The sequence below is a fragment of the Callospermophilus lateralis genome, chromosome 3 (genome assembly GCF_048772815.1).
Source record: "Callospermophilus lateralis isolate mCalLat2 chromosome 3, mCalLat2.hap1, whole genome shotgun sequence".
Classification (NCBI taxonomy): Eukaryota; Metazoa; Chordata; class Mammalia; order Rodentia; family Sciuridae; genus Callospermophilus; species Callospermophilus lateralis.
The window spans coordinates 28,280,909-28,293,579 of NC_135307.1; the positions used below are offsets into that span (position 1 = coordinate 28,280,909).

At 45.2% G+C, this 12,671-nt stretch overlaps 1 protein-coding gene across 1 annotated transcript in view; it reads right to left on the reverse strand.

Moving 5' to 3' along the window:
* Positions 1-12,268, reverse strand: part of Flvcr2 (FLVCR choline and putative heme transporter 2) — a 59,261-nt gene extending 46,993 nt beyond the window's left edge. Inside the window, exon 1 of the mRNA XM_076848079.2 lies at positions 11,286-12,268. Coding sequence (XP_076704194.2) covers positions 11,286-11,951 — 666 coding nt within the window. The 5' untranslated portion in view covers positions 11,952-12,268. The remainder of the gene's footprint in view (positions 1-11,285) is intronic.
* Between the last annotated feature and the right edge of the window lie 403 nt (positions 12,269-12,671).

Sequence of the window (12,671 nt, forward strand, 5' to 3'; positions counted from 1 at the left end):
GGTGTTCCAAAAATCTTTGGAATTTCCTGAGTGATAGGAATGTCTTGTTATTCCTGAACAGACCTTTTCCAAGAGACCTGAGTTCCTGGGACTGAGGTGACTTAGATTAAAGCCCCTAGATAGCCTGAGGATGGGACAATTACCTTTAAAGAAAGAGGCCCACCGATTAGCAAGTGAGAACTTCTGGCCCCGCCCCCCCCCAACTGGATAATGCCTCTTGTCCCAGGAGCTGACTTTGTGTACCAGGGTGCGGCACAGAAACTCCACACACATCCTCTCCCCATTCCTTTCCCCACCAACCTCTCATCATCTGGCTTTTCCTGAGTTGCATCCTTTCTAATAAACTGGTAAATATAAGTCAAGTATTTTCCTGAGTTCTGTGACTTGTTGTAGCAAATCAAACCTGTGGGCCCCCCAATTTATAGCTGGAGAGTCAGAAATGTGGTCCCTGGAACTTGCAAAGAAGTCTGAAGTGGGAGAAGTCTCGTGAGATTGAGCCCTCAACTCACTCCAGTGAGTCAGAGTCAACTGGGTTGAATTGAATTGAATTGCAGGACAGCCAGCCTGCACCCCGAGAACTGGAGAATCGGTGGAATGTCAGACTGAAGAAAAAACAAACCAACAAAAAAGCCCCACAATACCCCATATAAGTAGAACTCTATGGTATATTTTGTGACTGGCTTATTTTACTTCACATGATGTTATCAAAGTTCAAATTCCTTCCTTTTCAAGACTAGATAATATTCAATTGTGTGTACACACCCCATTTTTTCTTACTCATCGGTTGGAAGGATGGACCCTTGGGTTGCTTCCACCTTTTAGCTATTGTGAATAATGCTGCGATCAACACGGATCTACAGATATCTGTTGAACTTCCTGCTTTCAATTATTTGGGGTATGTATGCCCATAGTTATTCAACTCTGTGTATGTGTATGGGGGGGAGGGGGTGCTGGGATCAAACCCAGGGGCTCACACAGGCTAGCTAAGTGCTCTCCCACCAAGCTACACCCCCAGCCCTGGTTATTAAACTTCTAAAGAGCTTTGAAGAACTGCCCTGCTGCCCTCCACGGTGGCCTCGATACAGAAGCATTCTACTCTCCCACCAGTGATGCATGAGCGGTCCAGTTTCCTCACATCCTTGCCAATCCTGTTTTTTGTAAGTAACAGCAACTTTAATGGGTATGAGATAGTACTTGACTGTGGTCTGATTTCTATTTCCCTAACAGTGAGCATCTTTTCTTGTAATTACTATGCATTTATCTATCTTCTTTGGAGAAATACTTATTCAAGTCCTTTGCTTTTTTTTCCCCTGGTGGTGGTACTGGGGATGGAACCCCAGGACACTCTACAAATGAATTATATCCCCAGCCCTTTTTATTTTTTTTATTTTGAGAAAAGATCTTGCTAAGCTGCTGAAGGGAGTCTCAAATTTGCAATACTCCTAGCCCCATCCTCTGGAGTCATTGGGATTATATGTGTGAACCTTTATCCGTTTAAAAACTGAGGGTTATTTTTTTGGATTTTTTTTTTCTTTTTTTTGGTACCAAGGATCGAACTCAGGGGCACTTAACCACTAAGCCACACCCCCTGCCCTTTTTATGTTTTGTTATTTATTTATTTATTTAAGTTATAGATGGACACAATATCTTTATTTTGTTTTTTTATGTGTTGCTGAGGATCAAACCCAGTGCTCACGTGTGTGAAGCAAGCACTCTGCCACTAAGCCACAGCCCCAGCCCCCTTTTTATGTTTTATTTTGAAACAGGATCTCGCTGGGTTACTAAGGGCCTCACTAAGTTGCTGAGGCTGGCTTTGAACTTGGGATCCTCCTGCCCCAGCCTCCCAAGTCACTGGTATTACAGGCCTGTGCCACCGCACCCAGCTTTGGACTTGTTTTTGAACTACAGGAGTTCTTCATAAATTCTGGATATTAACCTTTTATCAAATGTAAAACCCAGAGACAGCCTGAACAAACCTGTTAGGGAGACCTTGACACAGGCAACACCATTTTTAAACATATCCTCCCTCTTAGAACTGTCACCCACGGTGGCTCTAAGTCAGTCTAAACCCCAGGCAACACTCCATCATAACACAAGAAAGGGAATATTATCTGGGACTGAAACCTTGAGAAACACCTTGTTCAACATAAAACAGTGACCACCACAAAGACTGAAGGTGGCCATCACAAAGACCCTCCCCTGATAACCCCCTAGCAACGGCCTGACCACAAAATCCCCCCAGTCCCTCACTTTCCTATCACTTCTCTCTTTATTTCCTTCACTCGGTCCTTTCCTTACAAAACCCTCCAGCTTGGCTTGTTTCATCAGCATGTCGGAGATCCCGTGGTTAAGCGATATATTCCAGTGAGTGCTGTTTGGATGACTCCTCGGACATCGGGTCCTCATGGTAATGGTTGCCCTCAGGATCCTGGAGGTAGCCCAGGCTGGTTGAAACCACTGACACTTCCCTGTGGCCTGCACAAAGTGTCCAATGGGTGACTTTTGACATAAGAGTCAGAACTCCATCCTGCACACATGCTAAGGTTTCCATTTTCAGAATATGTGTCCTCTGAAGGGACAGGAAGCTTGACTGCAGATTTGCAGATAATGGATCACGTCTTCCCCTCTAATCACCTTTCCCCATGCCTCAAACCACCCTACTTTTTAAATACCCCTAAGACCAATTGTTGGGGAGGTAGATTTGAGACTTGGGCTCCATCCAGCCTCTTCATGTCTGACCATCTCATGAATCAACTGCCTCTTTTCTAATTCTTGTTTAAATGATTGACATGCTGTGTGGCAATCAAAAGGGCTTGGCTAGATAACGAATAAATGGTTTGCAAAAGTTTTCTCCTGTTATCTCGTCTTTTCATCCTGTTGATGGTATCCTTTGATACATAAAAATGTTCAATTTTGTTATAGTCCAGTTTTTCTCCTTTTAATATCCAAGAAATCATGCCCAAATTCATCGTCATAGTTTTCACCATTTTTTTCTACACATTTTATGGTGTTAACTTTTGTGTTTAAGTCTTTGGTCCATATGAGTTAGTTTTGAATGTGGTAAAAGAGTCTGATTTCATTCTTTTGCATGCGGAGATCCAGATTTCTCAGCATTGTTTGTTGAAAAGATTGTCTTCTCCCCCAGTTGAGTGGACCTGACAGCTTTGTCAAACATAACTTGATTGGGGGCTGGGAATATAGCTCGGTTGCCTGAGCAACCGCGTGTTTGCCTCCTATGTACAAGGCCCTGGGTTCGATCCCCAGCACATCAAAATAATAACAACAACAACTTGATTAGATGGACAAGGTGGCACACGCCTGAAATCCTAGCGACCTAGTGACGTGGGAGCCTGAGGCAGGAGGTAAGCCTCAGCAACTGAGTAAGATCCTATCTAAAAATAGAAAACAAAAAGGGCTGGAGATATGATTTAATGGATAAGCACCTTGAGTTCAATCCCCAATTCAAAAAAATTTTTTTTCTTTCTTTTCTTTTTTTTTTTTCTTTTTTTTTTTTTTTTGTGAAGTAGAGAATTTAGTTTCATCTCAAACACTGGTTTCTGGGTCCAATATAAACTTGAGGATGTATTTTCAGTTTCTACAAAAAAGGGTCATTGGGAATTTGGTAAGGATTGGATTGAATCCATAGATCACACCACATTGTAGTATTGACATCTTAACTGTTTTCTAAATTGATGAATGCAGAATGTCTTTCCATTTCTGTGTGTCATCTTTAATTTCTTTCATTGATGTTTTGTAGTTTTCAGCATACAAGTTTCCCACTTTCTTGGTTTATTCCTAAGCTGTCCCCCCCCACCCCACCCCACACACTATGGTAAATGGCATTGCTTTCTCAATTTCCTTACTGGCTTGTTCATTGTAGTACACAGAAACGCTGTTGTATTAAACAGATTTAAACGTTTCAAATACAGTCTTTTGACTCCCTCCAGTTTGCGGAGGGGAACTGAGAGCTGGGCAGCGCAGGGTGGGGGAGAGAGTGGGACACTGGGAAGTAAAGAGATGTGACATTTCTACCATTTTGAATTTTGAATTTCTACCAAACAATTCTTTTTCCTCGTTAGGTGGGCTTGGTTACTGCAGATCTCTGATTTTTAGAATTCCTATCATGAAGTTACATTAGCCAGTTCCTGGTTGTTTAGTTAATGTTTCTAGCGGGGGAGAGGGGAGAGCCCAGAGTTTCCCAGTCCACCATCTCCCTGTATCACTGAGTCTTATTCCACATGTAGTGTCTTCAAGGCAATATTTACGGAGCCAGAGACAAGGATGGGAGGTCATGAGAGATGGACAGGATAGGATTAGGGAGGAAATAGGTGTCCTGGAATCCAAACTGAAGACTCAAACTGGACCCCACGGGTTTAACAGGCATCGCCACACAGCCAAGCCGGAGAGGCTAAGGCCAACCTCTCCTGATCCCAAGGTGAGTAGCTCAAGCTCCCCACTTCCACCTGGACATCAGGCACAGCATACAGCAAGCACATAATAAATCAGCCGTAACCAGGCTGTGGCTCCAAGCAGGAGAGACCCTTCCCCTGTGCTGATCTTCTTCCCACTGGTTTCAAACAAAAGTGTCTGATCACCAGTGTCCCCTGAGAGCTATTTGGAACTATGGGAACCTGGGCTCCTGCCCTAGGGAGTCAGTCAAGGAAGCCCAGGTGGGGGCTGTACTTTTTCACCCAGCCCCAGGGGCAGGTGAATCACTGTCACGTACAGGACTATTTCCTTTCAGAGCTGCTAGCCCTGGGCTGGTTTCTACCTGCTCATTTTTGGTGAGGGCCTTCTGAGGCAGGAAAAGGCAGAACAAGAATTCAGTTCCACGTTTCTCTCCAAAGACATCACATATCAGCAATTTTATCTGACCCACATTTAACGATATATAGAACACAATTTTTTAAAAATAGTAATGTTTGAATTCGTTGCCAGCATTTTATACAAATTTCCATAAGCCAGACACAAAGAGGCAGGTTTCACATGATTGCATTTTTTTGAGGCACCTAGAACAGGCAGAAAGAAAAGAGGCTCCCAGGGGCTGGAGGGGGCGGGCGGCAAGGAGCCACTGTTCAAGAAATGCAGAGTTTTTTATTGGGGCTGATAAAAAATTTTAGGTACAGACAGGACGATGGTTGTACAACACTATAAATATATTTAATGCCACTGAATCTCACATTTGTGAATAGTTAAGATGATATTATGTTTTTTTCCTATTTCATCATGATTTACAGAGTTCACCTAGAAATTCTGGTTTCTCTTTAAAGGAAAAAAATAAAAAGAAAAAAGAAAAAAAAGAAGTACCAACACCAGGTCTTTCATAATTGGTAGGAGCTGAGGTGACACTGCCTCTGAATGGGTCACAGGCTCTCACCTTTGCTGGGACCACACCACACTCACATGTCACCTTTACTTACTTACAAGACCTGGATGACTCCCATGAGCATTTGAGAGGCTGGTCCCCAACACACCCCATTTTCTTTGGTCACCACCCCCCTTGTTCAGATTTCCTATCCACTCCCTCTTTCTGTCGTCCAAGGTATACCGGGAGTCCAGAAAGCAGTCGGTCAAGGGGGCAAGTACCTTAGTGCCGTTGATAGAGGACAGACAGACGTGAATGGCGGGATCATGAGTGAAGGGAAGAATTCTATCAAACAGGCCCACTGTGCTGATCCCCACATGTTTTCTTTACCAAGAAGCAATTCCCCTGCAGTCGTGCCTGGCTTAAGAGGATAGGCTATCCTCAGCAAACTACCTGTAACCTGCAAGAGAAATGCAGGCTCAAAATAATGCCAATAAGAGCAAAGGGAGCAATCCTTTCCACAGATCAGATTCCAGAACTCAGGGAGATGAGGACAATTCCTCCTAACCATAAAATCTATATAAATGTATGAGTCAAATCCAATTAGAACCAGTCGGCATGAGCCAAGTGACCTAGAGTTGTCACGGCAGCGGGGACTTGAAAGTCTGATGTCATCCTGACGTTAGTCAAAAGTCAAGCGGTGGACCTGGGCAGGACTCTCTGGAAACTTCTCTGGGATCTCCAATAAAACTGGAGTGCAGGAGAGACACACTGTCCCTCTCTTCTCTGACAGGACACACTGTCCCTCTCTTCTCTAAGAGGACGCACTCTCCCTTGAAAGTATCCCCTTTTCCTATCCTTGTCCCTTTTCCCATCCTTTTAATAACCTCATGCCGGTGACTCTGAGCAGCATGTCCGAAATCTTTCTGACTTGATTGCAAGAATGGTGGTGGGGGTGGGGGGCTCTGCACTGCTTCAGTTCCCCAGAAGGCCCCAGCCCTGTAACACCATCACAATGACAACCAACGAACAGGAACAAGAGTTTGCTTTCACTTCTCCAAACTTCACTAAGACCCTGAAAGACCTCTGACATCGGGAGATTCAAGAACGAGAAGCCTGGGACTAAACACACCCGAGTGGCTGTGATTTTGGAACAAGACTAAGGCTTGTTCCACCTGCCTCGTGGCTGTGGCTCCTGAGCCAACCTCAGAACTTCCCAGTCTCTTGGTGCTACCATGTGACCAGCCAGTCCAGCAACCACAACTTCCTCCAGGCTGAAGGCACCTGCCTGGAGCCCATCCTTATCTGCCAGAAGCTGATTTCCACTTCTGAAATACCAGGATTGTTTCGGACCTGCGTGACCAGCTGGTTACAGAGCCACTCCACTCATCCCTTACCAGGAAAGGTGGCCAATCTGTAAATTTCCAAAGACTTAGTAATGCAAAAAAATGTAAAATAGCACATTAGTCATGTTATTACATTGATGACATGTGGAAATGACATTTTGGACACATTGGGTTAAATAGATCACTCAAACTAATTTCCTTTGTTCTTCTTCTTTTTTTTTTTTTCATTGATATTTTTAATGTAGCTTCCATGTATGGCTGGCATTCTATTTCTATTGACCAGTGCTATTTTAGATAGTCAGCTGTGGCTTCTATAGGATTGGTTCTGTAATGTCACTATATTTTCTTTACCTCCAAAAGCAAATTGATTGTCTCTGGGTGGCACCGTGCTGTGCTGCCCAAGGGTCTTTGGGGAGGTCTCTTCCCCTCTGTGCTACAGGCGCCTCCTCTGGGCAGAAGCTGACCTTGAAGATCTCCTGGAACTCCTACATGTCCTGCGCCACCAGGCTCTCAAGACTCTAGCACAGGGCTTCTTTTCAACCCTGTTACCAACAATGTGTGCCTGTCACTCAAAACCCCACACAGATCCTTTCCCCTTGAAACAATGCTACAAGTGTTGCTAAAATATGTCAAGCTGTTACCTCCTGGGAACAACTGGTCAGAGCCTACCAAGAAAAAGGAGGCACCTCAGTTGAGGTCTGGAGGCTCCCCTGCCCTCTCTACCCCAGAGCATCGGGGTCCACTAGCTGCTTCTTCCCAGAGACTGCAACCCCGCCGTCTTGACTATGAAGTGCCACTGTGCTAGGTCAAGAGAGGCAAGATCAGCCCCTTAGCACTGACTGTAAAAGAAACGGCAAAGGGTTAGGCCCTCAGATTTGGGAGAAAACTGCTAGAAAGTGTCACCCTGACAATCCTTGTGACTCAAGGGGCAAAATTAGAAATTCAGAATCCTACATTTAAAATTTTTTTAATTTTTTTTTTTTTTTTTTTTTTTTTTAGGTCTGGGGATGCAACTCAGGACCCTGGGCATGCTAGGCAAGTGCTCCACCACTGAGCTATACCCCCAAATATACCACCACTTAATGTCAATATTTTATCCACATGAAGACTCAATATTGGCTTCCTGAGGCCTGGGGATACAACTCAGTGGTATAGCCCTTGCCTGGCATGTGTGAGGCCCAGGATTAGATATTCAGCAATGCAAAAACAAACAAAATACTGGCTTCCTCACATGAATTTTGGAGGTAGAAGTGAGTTCAAATCTCTCCTTTATTGCTTGATAGCTACAGGCCCTGGGATAATGTTACTCCACTCATTTGGGTCCCCATTCCTACATATGTAGCAATCAAAGAATTGTTGAAAAGATTAAATAAGGGATTTTTTTTAAAAAACCTTGCATATTGTAAAAGTTTAATAGCTATTAGCTTTCTTTTCTCTTCTTCATCCTTTCCCATAGCAAATGGGCAAAGAAAATACTAAAAATCTCAGGGGGAAAAAAAAAAACAGAAAAGAAATCTTCAATTATGACTTTGTTTTCACTTTTTTAAAAATTATTTTATATTTTGGTATTGGGGATTGAATCCAGGGGGATTCAGTTTTAGCACAAACCCCCAGTTCTTTTTTTTTTTTTTTTTTTTTAATTTTGAGACAGTGTCTCATTAAGTTGCTGAGGTTGGCCCTGAACTTGTGATCCTCCTGCCTCAGCTTCCCCAGGCTTTGAGATTATAGATGTGTGCCAAAGTACCCAGCCTGTTGTTATTTTAATCTGATTCTGAATGCCTGGTATAAATTTTGAATCTGGTAGAGAAATTCTGTGGAGACAGAGATTATCTTTACAGCCCTTGCCCAGCATTTGGAAAAAGATAGATATTAGATAAATGCTACTTAAATAAGTGAATGTTGGATTTAATAGAATCCACTTGTGGAATATACAAGATACATTAGGTCAGAATTACCAGGATGTGAAAGTTGTCGGAATCAAAATGGAGTCACTTGTGTCAACCCTAACACAATAAAGTAAATAAAGCCAGGAGGATAGGAAGGAAGGGTTATTGTGCGAGATTGCCTGATAGTAACTATGCCAAAGACTCTGCAGGACTACAACCTTACACAGAAGCCACCACAACCTTATACAAAAAGTATTTCTACAAGGACATCTGCCCAGCAACCGTCTTCAGCCTCAGACTGATACCACTCCTTGTTATTAATGACTGTGGTCAAGGACTATTGTTATAAAATATCTGTTGTAATCTTCATTTTTATCTTTAAAAACTCCTCCTTTTCACTCGATCTTATTGAATATGCCCATTGAATATGCCCATATTTATCATATGCCCAAACGACATTTCCCTAGTTTGGTATGGACATGGCAGTGCTCTACTGTTCCCCACAAAATACTTTCCCCAAATAAATCATCTTTGGACAATCTCTCTCCCTGACTTTTTATAAATTTAGGTTGAACACGGTACAGGAGTTAGGGTGATCTGCGTGAACAGGGTCAAAACAAAGTTTGCAGGCCACAAAGAACTATTCTGCGGAATGACTTGTGAATCTGTTTAGACAACTCTTTTTTTCTAAGTTGCAAAGCTCAAGGTACTCTGTTCAAATACTTCTCCCCCATTTGAAGGTGGTTTACTTAGAAAAAGGCTGAAACCGCCCATAGAGAGACAAACACACTCATCTGTCTGTGAGAAAGCATAAACAATTTGGGTTTTCACAATGCTCAACTGAGCACAGAGGATTCAGCCTAAAAGGACAAACTAAATAGATGTTTGCATGATGTAAACAAGACGCCCTCTCAGAGTGTTTTAAAATGCGAAATTCTTAACATTTCCTGACCCTGTTGTGGGTGGGGAGTGGACTAGGGAATGAGTAACTATTTCTATTAAATTTTAAAGGCACACCTCGAATTGAGTTCCTTCACAGGTGTGCAAGAAGGAATGTGAAAACCCAGGACTTTGTATTTTTGGTTGACAGAAGAAGTGTTAGAATCTCTGCTACAGAAGGTGCCAGGTCAAATGAGAGAGCTTCTCCCAGCTAGCAATGCTGCCATTCCCAAATAGTAGGCTTGGGACTGTGGTCACCTTGTGCTATTCCCATTCTGCTGCTGATAGGGTGACTTAACTCTCTGGAAGGTTGAAAGCTCCTATCTCTCTTCTAAACTTTATCCTCCAAAAAAAAGAAAATCCAGGACTGCTGAACCCACCATCAAGACTGCAAATGGGATGTTAAAATCCACAGTCACATGGCCGTTAAGGATAGGAGATCAGTAAATGTCATTCTCAATACCTACTTTTAAATTTCCCCAAATAAAAGAGCTATCTGTTTCCCTTCAGGGCTTAAATCAATTAAATCTTCAAAACATTCAACCCCATAGGGGAAAAGTGGGGAAGGGATTTTTTTTTTTTTTTTTTTTGCTTGTTTATGGGCTAAAGGTGGCCTCTCTGTTTGCTTTCATTGATGGTTTATGCTATTACTGAGTGGCAGAACTCACGCTGGTTTTGTAAATTGCATTCAACTCACCTTCCTGCTAAAGAGAAACAAAATGGAGGTTTGCCTTTAGAGAAATTTTAGAAAACTTTTGTCCCAAATAAAAATTTTCTAAGTGAAAGTTTGCATTTTTCTAAAGGAGGCAACAGGTAGGTGCAAACAGGCCTATGAGAACTGAGGGTTACAAGTCACTTGCTAAACAACCAGCCAGGTCTGCCTGTGCTTAGGAAGAAGCAAGAGTTAGAGGCAGTGGTCCTGCTATAGAAGGACCTCACAAGTATTTGCTTCAAATATTTGAAGAAGACAGATTCATAGCATTCCCAGCTTTCTGGATCAGAACCGCCCTGAGATGGAAAGTTGGGAATAATTCCCCATCCCCCCGCCCCCCCCCCAAAAAAAAAAAAGAAAGAAAGAAAAAGGATTACGGGGCTGGGTTGTGGCTCAGAGGTAGAGCGCTTCCCTAGCACAGGTGAGGCCCTGAGTTCGACTCCAATACCACATAAAAATAAATAAATAAATAAAGACTTTTTAAAAAGTGGAATCATCTTAATAAAAAAAAAGAAGAAAAACGATTAAGATATGAGCTATTTATACCAAGAGACTTCTTGGAAATACAAAGCAAGATTTCTACTTCATTGTACTGGACTTGGCTCTAAACACCAGGGAAGGAGTTTGGCATGAAGCACTGTCCCTGTTGTCCTGGCTTCAGCTGTGTGTAAAAGAAGGTAAGAAAAGTGCCAAGCATCCCCGCCCCATGGTCCTGCAGTTATGCAGCATAGAGGATGCCGCACTCTAGGAACACTTGTTGGTCCAGCTAAAAACTCCTGCCAAATTCTATGACACCCAAATAGTCTGATGCCCAGGGCCTGTGCCAGAGAGAAAGAGCAGCATTCCTGAAATCACAGGTGGAAACTGGTGAACTGACACAGGGTCAGGAGTGACACCATCAAAGCAGAGTGTCACCCACGGTCACAATCACCCCATCACACTGCCAGGCATATCCAACAACCAAACCACCCAGAGTCATAAAGGCCCCTTGGTCAGAAAATTACAGCCTCCTGCACGGTTGGGTCCAGTTAGATACAAACTAACACACTCAATCCGCTTGGAAAGAGGCCCTCTCCTTTGAAGATCCATCCACTCACCTGATTGCCAAAGACAGCCACGGAGCAGGCTGTTGAAACCTCATTAGCCCCGAACCAGACTGAAGCGATGCGGGAGGGCATGCCCAGGATGAAGACTTGGGCCACGGAGCAGATGACCTGGCCCAGCACAGTGACCGGGAAGAGGTGCGGCTTCAGGCTGCCCAGCTTCACCCAGGCTCCCAGGCAGTTGAGAGCTGAGCCAGTGAGGGCGATGGTGCGCAGACCAAATTTCTCCAGCAGCCAGGCCACGGGCGGGAGCAGAGGGATGTAGGTCAGCATGTAGCACATGGACAGCCAGTCGATGGCAAAGGCACTAACTCCGTAGAAGTGCATGAATATGTTATTGATGGAGCTGTATTGGATCCACTGGAAGGCGTTGCACATGGAGTAGCAGCTGAACACGAGCACCACAGCCCAACGGCGCTTGCTCAACTTGATCACACTGAGTTCCTGACATGAGCTGCTGGGGTGGTTCAAGCCACCAGGTTGCGCCGAGGTACTGGGGTGCACCGAACTGCTGGGGTGGGCCGAGACGCTGGGGTGGATGGAGACGCTGGGATGGATGGAGACGATGGGATGGACCGAGACGCTGGGTTCTGCCTGGAGAGCTTTCTCCAGCACAGGGGGGTCATTGAGCTCCTCCAGGTTGGGATTTTCATTCACCATGGCCACAGCCTCCCCGGGAGCTCTGGACAGGTGCTGACTCCGGTACTCGGGTGGGATAATGGCTGATGGAAAACTTGCTCAGGAGCGCAACGTGCACCTCAAGAAACCGAGAGCCGAGCTGTGTAAAAGCAGTGGATAGTGCTCCCTGCACTCACCCCCAAACTCCTGCTCTCACTTTTTCTTGGATCTTGGTCCCCACCCGCGGCGGCTGCTGTCCCCAGGCTGGCCTCAGACGCGTCAGCCCGCTCGCTCCTGGCCGTTCCTGCCTTGGGCTCCTCTAGTTGTTCTTGGTCCTAGTAAAAGTTTGCTCCTTGGACAGCCACTTCGCCGGCTCTGTTCACTCCGGGGCCCGATCGGGGCCTCGCCCCCTAGGGCGCACGTGACCGCCCCGCCCCCGTTCCGCCCGGCTTCCCCCACCCCGCTAACTCCCTCCCACCCGGTGTCCCCTGCCTTCTCGAGCCGGCCCGCAGGGCAGCTCGGTTGTTTCGCCACAACTTGCGGGGTGCATTCCTCCCCCACGCCCCGGGCGCCATGGAAACCGCCCGGTTAACTCCCACCCCTCGGCACAGCCTCTGAAATTCATTCGTCCCCCTCCCAGTGAACCCCCGCAAGAAGATCCCCTGCGCTCTCCCGAGGTAAGAGTCTGGGGACGAGTCCGCACGCCCAGCCCGCGCGCACGGAGACGGGCGTCCCCACCGTCCCCACCGTCCCCACCGTGAA